Below are 19,603 nucleotides of genomic sequence, written 5' to 3' on the forward strand. Positions count from 1 at the left end.
ATTGAACATTCAAGCATATCAATTTTATTTTTCCAAAGTTTACAATCATCAATAAATATGATAAAAATATTATTTTATCATTTCTAATTTATGTGTCATCAAATTAACACATATCATTATGTTTAGAGATTCATATCCTCTAAATTCTAATTTATATGAACTTTTGATTCATATATCTTGACTGCAATAAATAAAATTGTTTAATTATATAACTTCGGAATTAAGTCCAAGTTACCCAAGTTTAAAAATTAAACACTTGTTCGTGATCAATTTTGATATGTCAAATATTAAAATCACACAACTAATAACATAGAAGGAGAATTTAATTTTTAACATACCATCAAAGTTCAATCTTTTTCCACAAGAGTGCATGGTACACAAGTCTCTCTTTAAGTCTGAGTCAACTCAGTCTTATTCAATAGAAATCTGAAATTCAGATTCTTTCTTAAACATAAATAGAATTTCACAATTCCATTTATTTTCCTTATTGCATATTTACAAGTTTGGATTATGTAAAGCGATCGATGCATATGTTTATCAATTCTTGTTAAAGATTTGAAAACCAGTACGTGATATCAATGTTTAACAAAACACTTTTAGAATTCACCATAACAAAATAACAACCTTGCATTATTTTATTTTCCGCTCCAAACAATTTTTTTATGTTTTGTAACAAACTAAACTTGTTTGGTTCTGTAACAAATAATTTGTTTTGTAACAAATTATTGTTTTCATCAAATAAATTTTTAGTAACTAATAATTTGTTTTGTAACAAATTATTGTTTTCATCAAATAAATTTTTAGTGTTGTTGATTGAAACAACAATCACTTCATCGTTTCATTCGAAAGATGTAAATCTATAGCTTGATTTATCCTTAATGTATTTAGGGACAACTTAACCTCAATAAGTAACTTCTCCGGTAGACATAGCATATCGAAACGTCTTAAAATTGTTGTTTTTTGGATTTCCAAACTATTAAATTTGAATTTCCAAAATTCTATCATCTACCGAAGTTGTTACTAGGTTGAGTCACGACCAGGTCACTCTCTTTAAGACGTTTCGTGGCACTACCCAAAGTTGTGCAAGGTAGACTATCAACCACGCCGCCTCCAGGATAAAACAAGCCCAGCTACAACTGTTCGATTAACTACTGCACTGTAGAAAAATCGTTCGAGAATTACACCCTCAAAATATGGCTCAATCGTTTGATCGAAGCCACTCGATACGGTACGTAACCGCTCTATTCGAAACCGTTCAAATTAATATGGTATTATTACCATTCTATTATGGTGCTGAGACCACTCAAATATGGTGTTATCACCATTCTAACTTCTCCAAAACATGAATATGGCACTACGACCACTCAAATATGGTGATACCACCATTTCTCTTTAAAATAATATATATATACTGTTAAGATCATTCTTTAATATGATCTTAATAGTACTCTATATTCCGAAGAATCATATATTATCGAAGGGACTATGAACTTAAGACCAAGGGACTATGGTCTTAAGAACACTCTTAATACCGAAGGGACAGAAAGGAGTAGAAGCAGAAGAAACTTGTTAAAAACAAGTCGGAGGGAGAAGAGAGGAAAAAACACAGGAAGCATCGACTGTGAATTTTCGGTGTAAAGAATCAAATGGGGCGAGATCTCCTTTTATAGGGAGAGTTTGTAACAAAAAACGAGTGACTTGGGGATTAAGTCTGCTTAATCCTTAAGCAAACGCGTTTTGTTTCTTAATTGGATATATCCGGAAGTTTCTGGATATGCTTTTGGATCGGGTCGGGTCGTAACAAATTTATTTGTTACGCGTAGCGCTTACGGATAATGATTAAATTAATTAATTAATTAATTAATTTAACATTTTCAAGTGACAAAAAAAATATATATAAATTTTTTTTTTTAAGCGTTCACCCGTTCACAAAATTGGGTACCCCAAGGGCACACCCTTGGAGGTCACTTTTCCCATATATAAACACTTACTAGTTGGGGTGTCCCTTCAATGTGGGACATTTTTAAGTCACACCCACACACTAGTTTTTTCATAGTGTTTTTCTTTCCAATTTTCTTCACTAGAATTAACTAGTGTTCCAACAATACGGTACGAAGTCTTTTTTCTTTTCTTTTTATGTAGGCAAAGGATAAGTATATTTAAAAGAAAACAAAGACATACAAAGACTGTGGGGACATATGACATGATCCAGATACAATCCATATGAGAATATATCGTGATAAAGCAAAACCACCCTAATCAATCCTAACAAACAAGCACTTGTCGCAAGTGCAACTTAGCGCACATATCATATGACTGGGTGGAAATTTTTCTTTTGGGAGTATTAGTAATGAGAGGATATTCTCTCTAGGAATCATCACAAAGATAGAAATGAATAAAAGATATGAAAAGTATATAGTGAGTCTTTCTATATACAGAGATTAATTGGAGTAATTAACTCTAACTAACTCTTAACCAAGCTACTAACTCTAGCTAACATATCAGTAACTATAGTTGATTAACTATTTAGCTAACATATTGTTGGTTTAGCGTACGGTCCTATGGTTACCTTGGAAGCAATGAATAACAAAAAAAATTAACCGAATATCTTCTAAGGTGATGGCTTTTGGGTAGACTGTCGGGCATGCTGCCTTTATTATCAATTTTTTTATTTATTTATTGATTGATTTAAACTGTTCAATTCATTGATTTATTTACAGGCTTTTGAGTTTATTTATTTATTGATTGATTTATACTGTTCAATTTATTGATTTATTTACAGGCTTTTGAGTTTAATGACGCATCTAATATGGTCTTTGTTATTTTTTTAACATTTCTTGTAGAACTGCATGGGTGCTGTCGTGCTAACTGTTCAAAAGGCGAACGCATCAGCTATGAATTTTTACTGCCTTAATTAATGATGTGGTCCCTTAAGTTATTTGTTGGTTACATTTTAGTCTCATAAGTTATTAATGTTACAATTTGGTTCCTTTAAGTTATCTTCCGTCAACCAAATAAATTCCCACCGTCAAAACTGTTAACCAAATGTCTAAGGTGGATACACATTGCAAGTTGTCACGTCATCGTTCACATTTGCCTAATTATCGTTTTGGCAAAAGACTGACTGTGAGGATTTATCGTTTTGGCAAAAGACTGACTGTGAGGATTTATTTGGCTAACAAATACTAACTTAAGGGACCAAATTGTAACGTTGATAACTTATAGGACCAAAATATAGCCAACAAATAACTTAAATGACCAAATCAGTAATTAAGCCAATTTTTACACAAGTAAACTAAGGTGATATTTTCAGAGATGTATGCCATCATTGAATTTTTTATCGCTTACGAAAAGTACATGTCAAGTTTGATATGAATGTAAGGGAGAAAAAGGTATGTTATATCCCTAACTACTCGTATAAGCCTTATAATTAATTAATTGTATTTCAACCTTAATGCATTCCAGAAAATATGTGTCTGCTTTTGAGCAGGCATTCCTGAACCGCATATGTCTACAAAAAGAGAACGATTCATTAGTTTCATTATGAAATCCACATATATAACTATATTCTATGTGTAATAGACTTATATACAAGGGTATGTTTACCCTAGCATCACATAGTTATTTGCACAATCCTCGACATGTCAATAATTATTACAATTCTAATTTCAATTTTTAAATTTGTAATGATAATGTTAGTTGTTATATGTGATGATTATACATGAACTTGAAGTAAGAAAAATATGATCGTTAGGGTTATTGCTGTATCTTGATTCTCAAAATAAAAATTTAAGGATCTTTGCAGGTCTTGTAACTGTTTCTATTTTCTACTTTCATAAACTCTCATAATATTTGGTTTTAGCCTAGGTTATCTATCAAATATCATCCTAATTACTTTCTAGATTTTTCTGTTATATTACTTTTGCCCTCCCTTTTTATGTTTAGTACTCTTCATTTTGTTGACGGATGAAATATTTCTGTTACAGATATATCATATCAGCTACGTCACCTTCTAAAGTTTATCCAATGGTATGTACCCCCCCTCCAAAATCATAAGTGTTATGAAATTCTATGCACAAATTAATTTTTCTGTTCTCATATGCAGATGGAGAAGAGTTATGAAATTTTTTGCAGAGCATTTAATGATGAAGCTAAAACTATTTTTGAGGCAAACCACTCAGTGCACCATTAGATTGATTATCTATGATATGATCAATAAATTTCATAAAACCTCTTCTAGGTTTCAAGGTTTTATTCTCTCACATTCTGCACTGAATTCCATAAAACATATTCCCCTTTGAGCAATTTGTGTAGATCATCTAGGCTAATGTTTTTTTGTTTAAAATTATTTTACAGCACTTTTTACATTTTTCTTACTCTAGAAGGTAAATATTCAATTTTAACATGTTTGTTCCATGTTGTAGTACTTTTGGCAACATGATGCAAACAAAAATTGTAACAACAAATGCCTTTTTCATTAGTTCCATGATATCTTGGATGTATTAAGTTTCAAAATGAACCAGTTAATTTTAAATCTCCATTCATCTGTAACTGTTGGATCATCCGCATTCTTGTTGACCCTTCTTATCAATACTTAAGGATCTTCTCCTTGCAAACTCTACTATCTTTCTTATATTGGAATTACCGCGATTTCTCTCTGATAATTATATTTCCAATTATATCTTGGTCAATGTGAACATGATGATAGTTGTTAAATGAAAGAAATTTTTTTTCTTCAATTTTTTTGTGGGATGATACGTTATCTATTTCAGTTAAACTCCTCTGATTGTTACACACAACTGTTTGTAGGTGACTGAGAAAAAGCTCTTGATTACAATTTTTATGTAAATTTACAAAATTTTATTTAGATTCATAGTAATAGTTATCGTACCATATTTGTGGCGTAACTGTTTTTTTAATGAGCTTAAATTTTATTATTATTAAAAAAGAAAAGTCCGGGGGGATTACAAAACTCAGGAAAATAAAAAAAGCAATAAAGAATAGTCCGACTGGGTCGGATTTCAATGATTATTGTCATTTCATCTATCTATCAAAAACTATATTAAACATAATTGACATCTTTTTTATGCTCCATGTCACAAATTTTGGCAATAAAGAAAAGTCCGACTAGTTCAGTGTTTCTCCTGCTCATGTCACAAATTTTGGCATCTTTTTCCTAACTTACTTGGGTTTAACATAATTGACATGGTTAACTTAGTGGTACTACTTTCTCAGGGTTCACAACTACTACCTCCGTCCCGTTTTATCTGAGCCAGTTTGGTTTTTCACACAGATTAAGAAAAATGTATAAATAAAGGGGAAAGTGGAATATATTGTATTGGGAATGATGAAAATAATATTAATTAGCGTTATATTGTATTGGGAATGATGAAAGTTATATTGAAAATTGAAATGGCTCAGTTATTTTAAAACACTTTTTTTTAGAAAATGGGTGAGATATTCCGGGACTTATGTTCACAACTATATTAAATTACAGGAATGATAAGTGAACACAAAAAACCAAACACAATGCAGACACCATATATCACTGTAGCATTTTACATCTTTTTTAATTTTTTTTTCTTAATTTCCTTTCCTTCCCTCTCCTTCAAGACCATTTCTCCCGGCCATCCTTCTCTATGTTCAACGCCGATTCACTAGCCACCGCTGCCACCACCGTAACTTCTCTCACTGTTCATCGCCGTTGTCACCGCTGTCGTCTTCTCTTCTTTCAGTCTTGTAATCGTGTGAGTTATGATCGGATAACTATTGGTTAGTTTATTAAGAAATGCAATGATTTAAAGAAAGAGAATGATTATTTTACCAAATTATCCTTATTAACTATTGGTTAGTTTTAAAAGTAATACTTTGAAAGTAGTGTGCAGAGTATTAATTGGAGGGTACAATTGAAAAGAAAAAGTTATTATTGCATTGGAAACTGAAAGCGACAATCATTTTGAAACGGAGGGAGTATAAGGGTATAAAAATTAACATAATTCCTTCACAAAAATCTTTCCTCATATACCAAACAATAAAATGGTTATTAATATTTCCCTTCTACTCTTTTCTCCTCGTCTCAACCAAAATTAGTTAAAACCAATCCGTAAACTAATTCGTCAATTTCCGTTTTGTATATTTCCGTACTATTAAGCATTATTGTTGTTTTATTCGCTTGTGTGTATTCATCATTCCCTGTTCTAGTTTCTAGATTCATTTTGTGCAGCATCCACAATGGTAGTTCCCTAACAAGGACTCCTTAAATGGACCCCACATGACACATCACTTATTTATAATTTTTTAATAAAAGTACCTATTAAAAACTCAATGACTCCAATGACAATACACTAATAAGGACTCCAATGAAAAGTACTTAAATATGTCCCACTATCTTTACATATTAAACAAAAATAATTTATCTATTACTCATTTTTACAAGTGGGATCAAGTAGTACACATTTTATTATTCTTTTATGCAAGTGGGACCAAGTAGTACACATTTTATTACTTTTTTAAACGTGGGAGAGAGAGTCCTTATATAGTTGTCTGTTCCTTAACGGGGACCCATTTTTTCTTCCTCCAATGGAGGGTCCTTAACGGGAAGTGGTCCTTGTTAAGTAAGGACTCCCCATTGGAGATGTTTCTGATGTCAATTGCTATTTATTATTCTATTCTATAAGTACATTCAATTTTTTTTAATGTAAACTAAACGATACTTTAGTCTTGTAGTAAAAAAACAAGTTATGGATATAGAAATTTCACTTTCCAACTCCACTAATGCCCTTGTGAAAAGGTAAATGTAAAGGGCTATTTGACTTGTAAGGTCTTCATGCCTCGGACCGTCATCCCCTCACCTTAAATTTTTATCATAAGAAAAAATTATACAAAGTCTAATAAAGGTCCCACAATTTTCTTATTATAAAAAAGAGATGTAATTTTTTTGTTCTTTTTCCAATCAATGTATTTTCATATAGTGCAAAATGAAACTTCATTCATCTACCATCGTTATCATAAAACAAAGGCTATTGAACCTTCACTATTATTAGGTGGAAATATATCAACACACTTCTTAAAGTCCAAACAGTTTAATTATTTAAGAGCGTGAATAGGAAAGAAAGAAAACACTCACCCATACAAGTTGGAGTTGTAAGCTTTTGTCCTTCTCTGCTTTATTATTAATGAAGATGCACTGCATTGGAGGTGTTTTATTGTTAATAAATTTCTTTAGACGTTGGGTGACATTTTAATGGAGGACATATAGTACTTCATTTGTATAATTAAAAGAGCAATGTTATATGAACATCTAAAAATCAACAACTTTTGAACAACTAGTATAAAAATACATCAATTATAACTATTGATGTGATTATATAAGAGAGAGAAACAACTAATTAAAAAATGATATAGTATTTATACAGTATAGAAATACGATGTTGGACAACCAAAAGGTTGTCAATATATCATTTGTCTAATTAAAAAAACAACAATATGTGTACATTCACTATTTTCTACATCTATTTAACACCTCATTTTCTTTCTATCTCTATCTTTCTATCATATTATCAACTTATCACATCTCTTCCTCCTATCTCTCTTATAGTGTTTACGCCCAAAGGATGTACACAACATTTTCCTTAAAAAAAGAGTAGTGATATTTAAACAACCATGTGAGACAACTTATGTGACAACTTCTTTTTTCTCTCTTTTCATTTGTCAAAATCAATGGAGAGAGAAAAAAGAAGAGAGAGAATAAGAGTATAATGTGAGTATGAGAGAGAAAGTTGTCAAAAAGTTGTCATAAAGCGGTTGTACAAATATCATTTCTCTAAAAAAAGGATATGGAAAATGTTTTGGGTGTTGGTTGGATGACATTCTAATGCAAATCTTCTTCTTGTTTTGAAGTTTAAAAAGCACTAACTTTAGGCCTGCAAAATAATAATCATTAGATTTTATAAGTAAAAAGAATCCTTTTTTTCACTAAAAGTAAAAACAATTCTTATATACACCTTCATTTTCCCAATACTTATTTAATGCCTCATTTTCTCTCTTCCTATCTAATCACTTATCACTTTTATAACATCACTCTATTTCTATCTCTCCTCTAGGTGCAAAATGAGTAATGGGTGTACAAAAAAAAAAATCAAGTAAACAGGCCTCATATGCGGATAAAAAACCCACATATATTAATACTAGGGAAGTTTTACCCCACACCCCAACATTTATTCTTTGACCCCAACATTTGACCCAAACTACCTAAATTACCCTTTTAGGTAAGATAAAACCCAGCAATCACTTTCACTAGTCTCAGACAAAACAAATGCATTACTGGAAATTCTTTTTGTTGCCGGAATCCTTTCCGCCGGAAAACCTTTCGATTTTGTTTTCTTTTATCATAATCGATTGATTTTGTACCTTAATCACTGATTGAGATTTTAGGGATTTGACAATGATCTATTTTGTTCCTATGCATGGTTCTGGGTTAATTAGTTTCCTGGAAAAGGTTTTACAACTACTTGAATTTGGAAAATTAAAACCACTTAATTATAGAAAAATATAACTTTCGGAATCCTTAATTTTTACAATTGAATCTACTGTATTTTATTTTTGACATAATTTTTTATGGAAGCAATTTGTTACAGGGAAACCATTTGTTGAATTCGAAAAGGTTTAAAGTGTTAAAAAAATAGTTTTTATGGAAGCAATTTGGAAACATAAACATAGTGTTACATCAATTTGTGGAAACGTACGTTTATTATACTGATTTCTGGAAGAAGGAAAAAAAATACAAATTGGAATTGTTTAAACTGAAAAATGTGGGGGTGAACTCATACTTTGAGAAATGAGGGAGGGTGAAAAATTAATGTGTAAAAGGTTAAGTGACTAAAAGGATAAAATTGGAATTTTTAAAGATTTGTAGGTGTGAAAGTATATATGTAGGGGTATAGGGTAAAACTTCCCGAAATTAAAATCTCTATTAAGAGACCCAATTAGAGACGAAAAATCATTGTCTAAATCGATCACTGAACCAAAACAGTCACTATTAAGCGACTAAGTTAGAGAGGAATAACCATTGTCTAAATCGGTCGCTAAAAGATCGATTTAGCAACCAATTTTCCTAATTAGTCTCCAATTAATCTGTGCTAAAAATGCTAACGTCACCATCTGCTAATGTATATTGACCAATTTATCAATCCATTTGAAATTCCGGTTTCCATATCGATTGTTAAATCGGTCACTAAATAGATAATTGTTTGCAAAGTTTACTGTATTTTTTTATTTTATTATTCTAGACAACTAATGTTGCAAGTGTTCCTAATTCATATAATGATTTAAGAGGTTCATCTAATGCTCACAACATTTGATATTTGTTTTAGGTGCAATATTATGAGATTCAATATGAACACAACATGTACATACACAATCAATTTACGTAGCTAGGTAAGTCAGTGTTCTATATTAATTGTGGCTAGCGTGTGTCCTCGTGAGTTTGGTGGAGAAATTAAGTAAACACGGTTTGGACATGTATTTCAAATTTATTATTTTATGTTCACATCACTTGTTAACTCTATAAGTAGCTACCTTAATTCACAATCAAATTAAAACCATTCCCTCACCTTGATACACAAATAAATTCTCCAACAAGAAAGATGACACTTACTCGTATAGGTGCTACATTTCGTTCATTCAAGCATAATGAATGTTACGTTTTCGTTGATGATAAGTATGTGGTTTTGAACTATGCACCGGGCGCCAAGAAGCATGAGATTTTGAAGGGGCCACTTCATATTGTAGCTGGTTTTGCAATGCTTGCTAGAACTCCATTTGAACATGGTATAGATTGTGCCTTTGAGACCCAACACAATGAGGCATTCATCTTTTCTGGAAATTACTGTGCCCTAATAACCTATGGTCCACATGTCCCACATCATCAACATCATCCTGCCAGAATACTCGCGGGTCCGAAAAAAATTGCAACCATGTTTACTTGTCTACATGGAACGGCGTTTGAACATGGAATAGATGCAGCAATTAGGACCCTTGACAAACGTGTTTTGTTATTTAAAGGAAATGCTTATGCTCTTATGGACTATCACTCTAACCGTGTTTTAGCTAATCATTACATTCGCACCGGGATTAAAACTTTGGTTGGCACAGTTTTTGAAAATGGAATTGATGCAGCTTTCAAATCTGATAAGAAGGATGAAGCTTACATTTTCAAAAATCAATATTATGCATGTATCAATATTGATCAAGGTCACCCTATTGGTGGTCACCTACTAGGTGGTAGAGTCAAGCGAATCCATGATGATTGGTCCAATCTTACTGGCATATTGAATCCATGATTATATTTCTATCATTAATGGTGCATGGTTTATATTTACATGGTGTTTATGTTTTCATTATGCTTGCCAATGCAATGTGTGTGTGGTTATTAATGTTTTCTCATGTTGTTAATGTTTAATTTTTGCAAAATAATGTATGATATGTGTGGTTATTTTCCCAATTTTGCAACCAAATTAATTAGCATCGCCTTAGATAAACAGCGTGACAATAAATAACGGTACTTGACATTGGTCTCTGTGGGATTCGACATCTTTTATACTAAAATCGATATTTTCGTGCACTTGCGGACCTATCAGTTGTTTGCTACTTTGTTTCAATGAAGAGATATTAGCCTATTTTACAAAAGTTGAATTTCGCCCAACATATTTACAGTATATCAACTTAGTCCCTGGCTTTTGAAAGTTGTTTCAATTTGGTCCTTTTGCTAACCAGTAGTGCATTCATAATGTTAATATAACCAACATGGCAATTTTTCTGCAGACATGGTGTAGTGTCAGCACGAAACAAAAGGACTAAATTGTCACTTAACCAGAAACTTGGATGACTAAATTGATATTTGTTCTATCCTCAAGATTCAACGCTCATTATCACAGACATCTAAGGTCTAATAAGGAGTTCATCTACGACTTAAGGCTACATGAACCGGTAGAAAGTCGAGATGCACAAAATATCAGGCTCAGAGCACATCTGATCCCTCTACGTGTTGCCACAGTAGCCCGTCCATTGAGCCATGATAGAGCGATGTAATTTGATCGGTCATCATATATATATATATATATATATATATATATATATATATTTATATAAAGGGATGTATAAAGTGAGCGAGATTCTTATAATGAGAGATGCCAGGAATTAATGTGATCGGTAAGATTAAAAGAATGGCTTAGATAGTTTTACAATTAAAAACGTCACGTGATTCCTCTAACTTCTCACTCACGCATTCATCTCTTTTTCCACTGAATGTTGAAACGTTCCTACTTTGTTCCTGCCTTCAACCTTCTTGCTTCCTCCATTCAACGTAAAAACTTCCATCATCTCTTTTACCGCAAAACTTATTTATCGATCAGAACGCCTGGCTTAATTAAGCTGACGTGAGGTGAATCCATCAAGCTTGAGATGAGCCTGTCTGAGTTCCTTGAATTTGGTCTAATTGATTTTGCGCTTGAAATAACCCATCACTTCATTCACCAATCGGTGCGAGTGATGGAAACAATTAGAGCAAGATCGAGATTGGGAGTAATCATAGAGGGTTTCTCGATAACAAGAATAAGAGTGTGTTTCTGAGAGAATGTATTTATTTTATTTAATTTTTTTTTTTTTGAAAGAACAGGATCTTTGATAGGAATGTCTTTAAACATAAAAAATCAAAAGAAAAGTAATGTCAGTCATATAGTAGCTATTTATTTTGATGTTCAGTACCGTTAAATTTTGTAGGAATAAAAGTGAAGGAATGGAAAGAGAAATAAACCCCAAATTGTCTTGATTAAGCTTTTATATGCCAACATGTATATTTCAATAGCATACAAATCCTTTTCTGTATGCATATAGAAGTTGGATACAAGTTAAACTCATCTTTTATTCTACGTCTTCTGGCCATATATATAACAACCCTTCGTAATGCTTCTGTTCCAAGAAATTTTATGGACAGTCTGTAATTAAAATCTGAAATGATTCAAGCAAATTTTCGTTTTCTACTTCGCCGCATAGCTAGTCCCCGATTTCAGTTTTTGCAGCCAAACACATTATGAAGGCATAACTTCATATTTAATTATAGGGAATGATATGGTGTAAAAATTGGGAATAACATGAACAGATTGGTAATAAAGCAAATTCAGTACCTAACTCATAGTAATTACAGTAAGCCAGCGACTAAAAATGCACTCCTTTGAGCCATTACTTCGACATAAAAAGAAGCATAAATGAAAATTATGGACAAAAAAATCTGAATGTTATAAGTGAAGTGCTTACAGTTTTAATTGTTTCCAAATTCAAACTTGTGCTTTTTTCTATAGGGCCTACAATAAATTAGAAAAACATTAATATACACAATTAAATACAAATTGCTTCAACAGATGACGACATAAAATTCGCTAGGATGTATAATTGACTGAAGTTCTGATGAAATAACATATAGGAAATCTCTTTGCAAAGGATCAGATGCAGTGATGGATAATCCAATCCATAAGGAAATCTCTTTGGCAAGACATAAGAGTTTTCCTCATACGCGATCTTACTACCAGAATTATAAATGTAAATGCATGTTAAAGGTTGCGTTGCTAGTACTCCTCAGAATACAAACACACATTTGGATTTTTATTTTATTTTTCTTGGATGTGGAAACCACCCTTTAGAGTGTGAGTATAATTCTTTTGAAATACTATGTACATTACTTGAACCGAACAAATTAAAATTATAAACCAAGAATCCTTCTATTTGAAATGTAAGTTCACATCATTTAACAGAGATTGTGATGAACCATCTGTTGGTATCACAATATGTACAAACTCTTGCATTCTTAAAAGAAATTTAATCATACATTGTTAATACATAACAAGGAAAAATATAAAGACGGATTAAAAAAAAAAAAAAAAAAGACTTTCTATTTAATACTTCTGTGTCTTCCTTTATGTGGATAGTGTTCAAAATATGGTCTTCGTAAACACGAGCCATACAGTTTCTGTTACACAAGTTCTCAGAAACATCCAAGTTCTGATCTTCATCCGATTTATTCTTTCTGTAAGGATTGGCGAAAATCACATCCTCTTCCATGTTTCTTTTCGCATTGAACAAGTGCAATCCAATTTGTGCCCTTTCTAAAAACCAACGGATTCTGTGGTGAGAGTGACTGCCAGACATCCCGCATAACAATGCGAATAGCCAGATGACAACAGATGGTTTCTGACAATTTACAGTCAAAGAACAAGTAAATGCTTAGTTTTGGATAGAGAAAAGTTCCGTAAATTACTGACAACAGGCTGAAATCGAAGGGAATGAATTCTCTATGTTCAATATTATGAGAGAGAATGTTGGAAAATGGGGATAGGGATATAGAAGGAAGATGTTAGAAATGACAAGTTATGCATATTTAGAAATATATTAATTAATAATCAATTTCTTTTTCAAAAAAACTTTCACTAAGATTACAATTTAAAGCATTTATGTTTTCATAGTATAAGGATCTTACTTGTATCAAAATTCATCTAGGATTCGACACAATATATTAGACGATGTGTAAAGTGGCCAACTTCAACTACACCTGGATTGAACTAATATTGTCGGAAGCCCTGAGAGATGGATTCCCAAACTTTTATCAGAACTGATTGCTTCTGATGCCTTTGAAGCATCCTTATGTAATGGCTACGGCTTCTCCTTTCTGCAGGTCACAGTCATTTAAATAGTTTTGATAAGTAACATAATATACAGTTATGCTGCAATAGAAAAGAACGCCATTGATGAACCGACAAAAAGCTTCTATATGACGTGCCTAATCCCTGCATTTAGCTCACTGCAAACCTCTTGTGTTAATTTTACAGTAATGTATCATGTTTCAATTGCAACCACATTATATACTTCACATCAAAGTTAAATCTGAATCACAACTAATTAAAACAATAGAGGTTCATGAAACGTATATACTCGCCAAGAGTAAGCTTTATGTGTAAAATGTTTTCGCTTATAATTTCTAAAATTTCTGTCAGTCGAGAGGGAAAAAAACATTTCCCGCACTGACACAGAGGACAATGGACTAGACACTGTTTCGTCAACACCGATAGTAATTTGAGAAAATAACATATTTGAATGTAATCACATGTATTGGTGTTGGATGTGAACACGTCAGACTAAACACGTTGTGATAATTTGAAAAACATCTGCAAATAGAAACAATTAATCAGTTTATATTTATGATAATGATGTACCTGGACCAAGGAATTTAGCCATGGTGTTACTTTTCTTTTGTTTCAGTAAGCACCAAGTTCTGCATTCCTGACAATAAAGCTGCTAGCTGTTGCTGATGCAAAATTTCTGTCTCTGAAACTCCAACTTCCACCAATCTTTGCTTTTTTAGAGAAGGCTCAAATTGTGATAATGAAGTATTGCTATATTTTCTATAAGGATTAGTGAATATCACATTCTCTTCCGTGTTGCTTTTTTCCTCCAACACGTGGATTCCCATTTGTACACTCCTTAATATTTGAATCTCATCCTCTCTAAAATCATCCCCCATCATGTCACTAAACTCATCCTCAATCGTCAACTTAAGCTTTACATGAATCCATTCATTTCTTAGAGGTGCTTTGTCCATTTCCAACTCCAATTTAATCTGTTCTTCCAATTTCAGATCAAACAAAAATGCATGTTCCGACTCCAAACTCGCCATCATGCCAGAACCACAATGTAAATAATTAATCTGTTCTTCCAATTTATAACCATTGACAAACAAATTAATTGTTGGAATCCGTATAGATCCTCCCGGAAAAAGAAGAATCGAAGTTATAGAAGGGATCTTTTTACGAAACCAGAAAGAAATTGTGTCTCCCTTGATTTGGTGCTCGAACCAATCTGGGATCCCCTCTGTTCTGTTAGGGAAACGAAAATTGGTGCCTCCAGCCACATGTAGTTTCTGTTAGTTCAGCATATGATATATTACAATATAGATTACATGAAATATTATATATCAAATAATAGTGTAAGCTAAAACAACAAACCTGACTCAATAACATTCTTCTACTGGAGGAACTCAATGATTTGCAATTCAATGCAGAAAAGTAATTTAGATTCGGTGGAATCCCTCTAATATCCTCAAGACGCCAACAGCAATCAACATTTAGGTTCCAAAGTGGGTGACACTCACTAAGGCACTCAGGAAGAGTTTTGAAGTTGTTACCCGATAAGTTTAGATTTTTCACATTAGCACACCACTTGAGAAATGTTTGGAGACATTCATCTGAGAGGTTGCAGCCGAAGAGAGTAAGTTCTGTCACATTTGAAAACACTATAGAATACATTTTATCATTATGTTTTGGGAACCTCAGAATTCTAACTATATATATTTGTAAGACATGAAGTTCACTGAGATTTTGAAATGAAAAGGGCAATTCTTCTATGGAAGTATCATATAACTGGATATCTTTTATATTTGTCATCTTGCATAATAATTCTGGAAAACTCTTGAGACTCGAACACTGAGAGAGGTTCAATTTTTTGAGAGAGGGCAGCAGTAAGGGCGGAAATCTCTCGAGCTTGCAGCAACCGTTTGCTCTTATGATTTCAAGTTTATTTAAGTGCCCAATAGAATTGTGAATTGTGATTAAATTTTTACAATCTTGAAAAGAAAACTCTTCTAAATTTAGAAGATTTGAGACATTGGGTATATCCGTTAAATATTGACAATGGTCCAATTTCAAGACTTTCATATTCTCAAACTTCTGCATAAACAAATAAGAAGACACAAACAAATAAATAAAACTTAGACAATATACTCATTGTGAATTTATAAAAATATACACAAATGTAAAATGAAAGTATTTCACTTGCCTTGTTCAAAAAAAATGATAGAGACTTCGAAGGACATCCTTTCCATTTCCAAAATGTCAAACTACTTGGAAGATACTCGGGACCTTTAGAAAAATGACCATTTTCAATGATAAGTGTTTTGAGATTTGTCATTTTCTTGAAGGCCTTTCCATCCCACTCTATTACGTTTTCCGTTGAGGGACAATTCAAATATATCATTTCAATGTTCCTACTTCCCTTTCAACAAAAAAATAAAAATAATAAACCACAATACAAATAATAAATAGGTAATTAAGTGAAGGAAATCAACTAGTGTGAGATGTTCATATACAAGTCTAGAATGATGAAAGTCATGGTTAAATCTAAAATAACAAATTGTTTTACTCACCATATTTTCTTTTAAAACTTGAACTATATCATCTTGAAACCACAACCTGCTGCGTTCTCCAGGATTCTTGGGTGATTCTTGTCGGACGACTTCTTTAGCCATGTCCTCTATCAAGTCGTGTAATGTCACACAAACATCATATTGGCATGTGCCAGATTTTCCATCCAACACTCCAACAAGTTGTAATGTCTCAACACCGTCATATTCCCAATGGTCTATGAGAGATTTTTCAGCCAACACTCCAACATGATGTTTTATGCAATGGCCATAACGAGCATGAAGTATTTCTTTGACCTCTATCCATTTACACCCTTTGAAGCAACAAGCAATGTCTAGAAAGACACTTTTATCCTTTTCCTCCAAAGCATCATAACTTACTCTAAGTATCCTTTGGATCTCTTTATTGGGAATCTTTTCATACTCATCCAATGTACGCTTCCAATCTTCTACGCTCCTTCCAAACAAGTTGGAGCCTATTGTTACTATAGCTAATGGAAGGCCAGAAGCATAAGTAAGTGCACGAATTAAAATGTCATTATAACTGGAAGGAACATTGCCATTTTTAAAAGCCATCAACCTTAACAATTCAAGAGCTTCTTCCCCACACAGCCCTTCTACTGCATGCGTAGTTTCTATCCCATGACAGGTTAGTAAGTGTTTGTCTCGCGTGGTAATGATTACTCTACTTCCACAACCGAACCAATCAAGTCCTCCAGCCAAAGCCTCTAGCTGCTCCAGTCTGTCAACATCATCAAGAATCAAAAGAATCTTCTTTCTAGATAGTCTTTCCTTAATGATTGGAATTCCCTCACTAACATGGTCTAACTTAATTTCCGATCCTGTTGTTTTTAAAAGGAGCTTCTCTTGGAGGTGTTTCAAGTTATTTTTAGCTGAATTCTCTCTCACATCATGAAGAAAACATAAACCCTCAAATTGATCAGCAATGAAATTATAAATTGCTTTTGCAAGTGTTGATTTTCCCAAGCCACCAGTACCATAAAGTCCTATCATGTTGACCCTTTCATTAGATTCCTTATCGAGAAGTAGTTTCACTTGTTGTACACGGGACTGTAATCCAACAGGGTATTTGGCTACATGTAAAATATCACGATTGATCTTGTCGGAGATGTATTTGACTATCTTCCCAATAAATTCGTATTCATATCTATTCGTGTCCAATAAAATAAGTTAGTACGTACACTAAAATCACAATCACATCATGTTATAAAAAATAATTAATACTTGTTTACGAACATAATTAAAATATGTGTTTTCCATTTAAGCTATAAGATGAGATTATTGGGAAATTGAAATTAAATAAATAATATATAAAAAGGAAAAACAGGTTTTAAGTAAAGTGGGGTACCCAGGACTAAAATGGTAGCCGGACAAGTTAGAAGCTTGGCTCAGAGCCACTTTCCATCGGTGCAACCTCTCCATGTTATACTTATCATTTTGAAACCTCTTTTCATGCTCAGTCAATGCTTCACCATAACTACCTTTACGATGTCGCACAATAGTAGGTTCCACACCAAAGAAAACAGGCAAAACGAGGCGACCCTTTGTCTTGTAGCAGTGAATGATGCGGACAAGTTCGTCCAAACAAAACGAAGAAGAGGCATAGTTGATAGAAAACACAGGAATAAAAATCCTAGACTCTTCAATGGCCTTGACAAGTGATGGTGTGATTTCATCTCCTCTTTGAAGACAATTGTCATCAATGAAGGTGTTGATTCCCTTGTCAGTAAGAGCCTTGTAGAGATTTCCAGTAAAACCGTGGTGAGTGTCAGTGCCCCTAAAACTAAGGAACACTTGGTAAGTGAATGCGTAGGAAAATGAAGAGAATGAGGAAGGTGATTGCATAGCCATGAGAATTGAGAGAAATTAGATGAAAAAAGAGTTTGAGAATATGAATGAGTAAGTTTTTGTGGTATGTGATAAGTAACTTTAAAACAAGGAGAAAACTTAAGACAAAAATGTTCTATGAAACTTCCTTGCCACTTCCTATAGCCGTGTGGACCTTTCTATTACTTTTATTCTTCTGTTGCTTGTGGACAAGTAATGCAATATTCTTCTTTTCTCTTTATTTTCTCAATTTTTGGCTCTACAGTCAACACTTTTACCACCAAGTCTGTATTCGTATTCTCATCATCCAATAATATCACTGAGAACCAAATGGTTAATTAAATGATCCAACTGTAGAGGTGTCAATATCATGAGGCCTTGAAGTTTTGGCCTCAGCCCACATAGTAAGGTGGCTTGAAAATTCACAAGATTAAATGGCCCACATTTATGCAAGCCCACAAATAAAAAAATCAAAAGGCCCCAAGCCCCAAAATTTCTTTAAACATTTTTTTTTACCGTAAAAAAACTTTTTTGTACCGTGAAAAAAAAAAGTACCGTAAAAAAAAAAAATTACCGTGGGAAATTTTTTTTTTTACCGTGAAATTTTTTTTTTAGCGTGAAAAAAAAAATTTACCGTAAAAAAAAGTTTTTTTCCCAAAAAAAATTTGAAATAATTAATATGGGGCTTTTTTAGGCCCACAAATAAATAGATTTTATAGTGGGGCTTGGCCCCAAATAATTTTGGGAATTAGGGGGCTTTAATTTAGTGGGCTTGGTGGGGGCTTTTTTGAGTGGACTTTGAAATTTGGGGCTCTATTGACCCCTCTATCCAACTGTAATAACATAAGAATGTCCTATTTTTCATTTTAATTTTATATTGTACTAACTATATTAATTTTACAAATGTTGGAAAAAAGAAAGGTTGAGACTTGTTGATGATATGATATTTATTACAAGCAGCTTAATATATGTATGTATGTATATACAAATTTGCTAGCTATTTAGTTAACACATAAAAAGGCTGATTAATTATTCTCCCCCTAATTTCATGTCTCATGTTTTCATTCTACTCTTGGTAGGACCCTGTGCTTTTTTTGGTTCTACACTTTTACCAAATGGGAAACTTCCTTCCCATTTCATATTTCTGGAAACTAATTAAACATCACTTTTCCTACATCCTCCTTCCATGTAATTTCTTTAAAGCAATGTGAATGTCTTAAAGAAGAAAAAGAAAAAAAAAAGTAAAAGTTTAAGGGAAGCTTCAGTATGAATGGAGAGACATATAATGTGATTGGACCTACAAAATCATATAGCTTAAAAACAGTGAATAAAGGGATAAAAAAAAAAAAAGTGGTGATATTTCAAACACACTGATACTATGAAAGCATAGAGTCTCCCTAAAAGACTTTTTAACACGCTTTTGAGTATTAGTATCATCTTTGTATTACATTTGAACATGAAACAGATTTACTAAAAACTAATCAAGGTGATAAAAATAGAGTAATATAGTTT

General features: G+C 32.7%; 3 protein-coding genes and 1 long non-coding RNA gene across 5 annotated transcripts in view; 2 read left to right on the forward strand and 2 right to left on the reverse strand.

Moving 5' to 3' along the window:
- LOC146917395 (TMV resistance protein N-like) overlaps positions 1-19,603 on the reverse strand; it is a 90,560-nt gene that overhangs the window by 28,702 nt on the left and 42,255 nt on the right. The gene's annotated exons all lie outside the window — the stretch shown is intronic.
- Positions 3,985-4,951, forward strand: LOC146917398 (uncharacterized). The gene is made up of 2 exons (XR_015015608.1): positions 3,985-4,029; positions 4,106-4,951. It is a non-coding gene; the product is annotated as an uncharacterized LOC146917398 (long non-coding RNA).
- LOC146917399 (albumin-2-like) lies at positions 9,583-10,501 on the forward strand. The gene has a single exon (XM_085719238.1). It carries the CDS (start codon positions 9,645-9,647, stop codon positions 10,338-10,340), a length of 696 nt encoding a protein of 231 aa, XP_085575364.1. The 5' UTR covers positions 9,583-9,644; the 3' UTR covers positions 10,341-10,501.
- Positions 12,750-18,165, reverse strand: LOC146917400 (disease resistance protein Roq1-like). Of its 2 annotated transcripts, XM_085719213.1 has the most exons (8): positions 17,613-18,165; positions 16,247-17,411; positions 15,967-16,095; positions 15,880-15,909; positions 15,051-15,770; positions 14,262-14,965; positions 13,529-13,717; positions 12,750-13,242 (listed from the first exon to the last, which is right to left on the reverse strand). In XM_085719213.1, exons 1-6 carry the CDS (start codon positions 18,113-18,115, stop codon positions 14,288-14,290), a joined length of 3,225 nt encoding a protein of 1,074 aa, XP_085575339.1. In that variant the 5' UTR covers positions 18,116-18,165; the 3' UTR covers positions 12,750-13,242; positions 13,529-13,717; positions 14,262-14,287. The 2 variants fall into 2 exon arrangements, with proteins under 2 accessions (XP_085575339.1, XP_085575338.1); XM_085719212.1 differs by having other exon boundaries at positions 15,880-16,095.

The sequence above is a fragment of the Medicago sativa genome, chromosome 6 (genome assembly GCF_051527215.1).
Source record: "Medicago sativa cultivar Bolivia chromosome 6, Bolivia_mono, whole genome shotgun sequence".
NCBI classification, from domain to species: domain Eukaryota; kingdom Viridiplantae; phylum Streptophyta; class Magnoliopsida; order Fabales; family Fabaceae; genus Medicago; species Medicago sativa.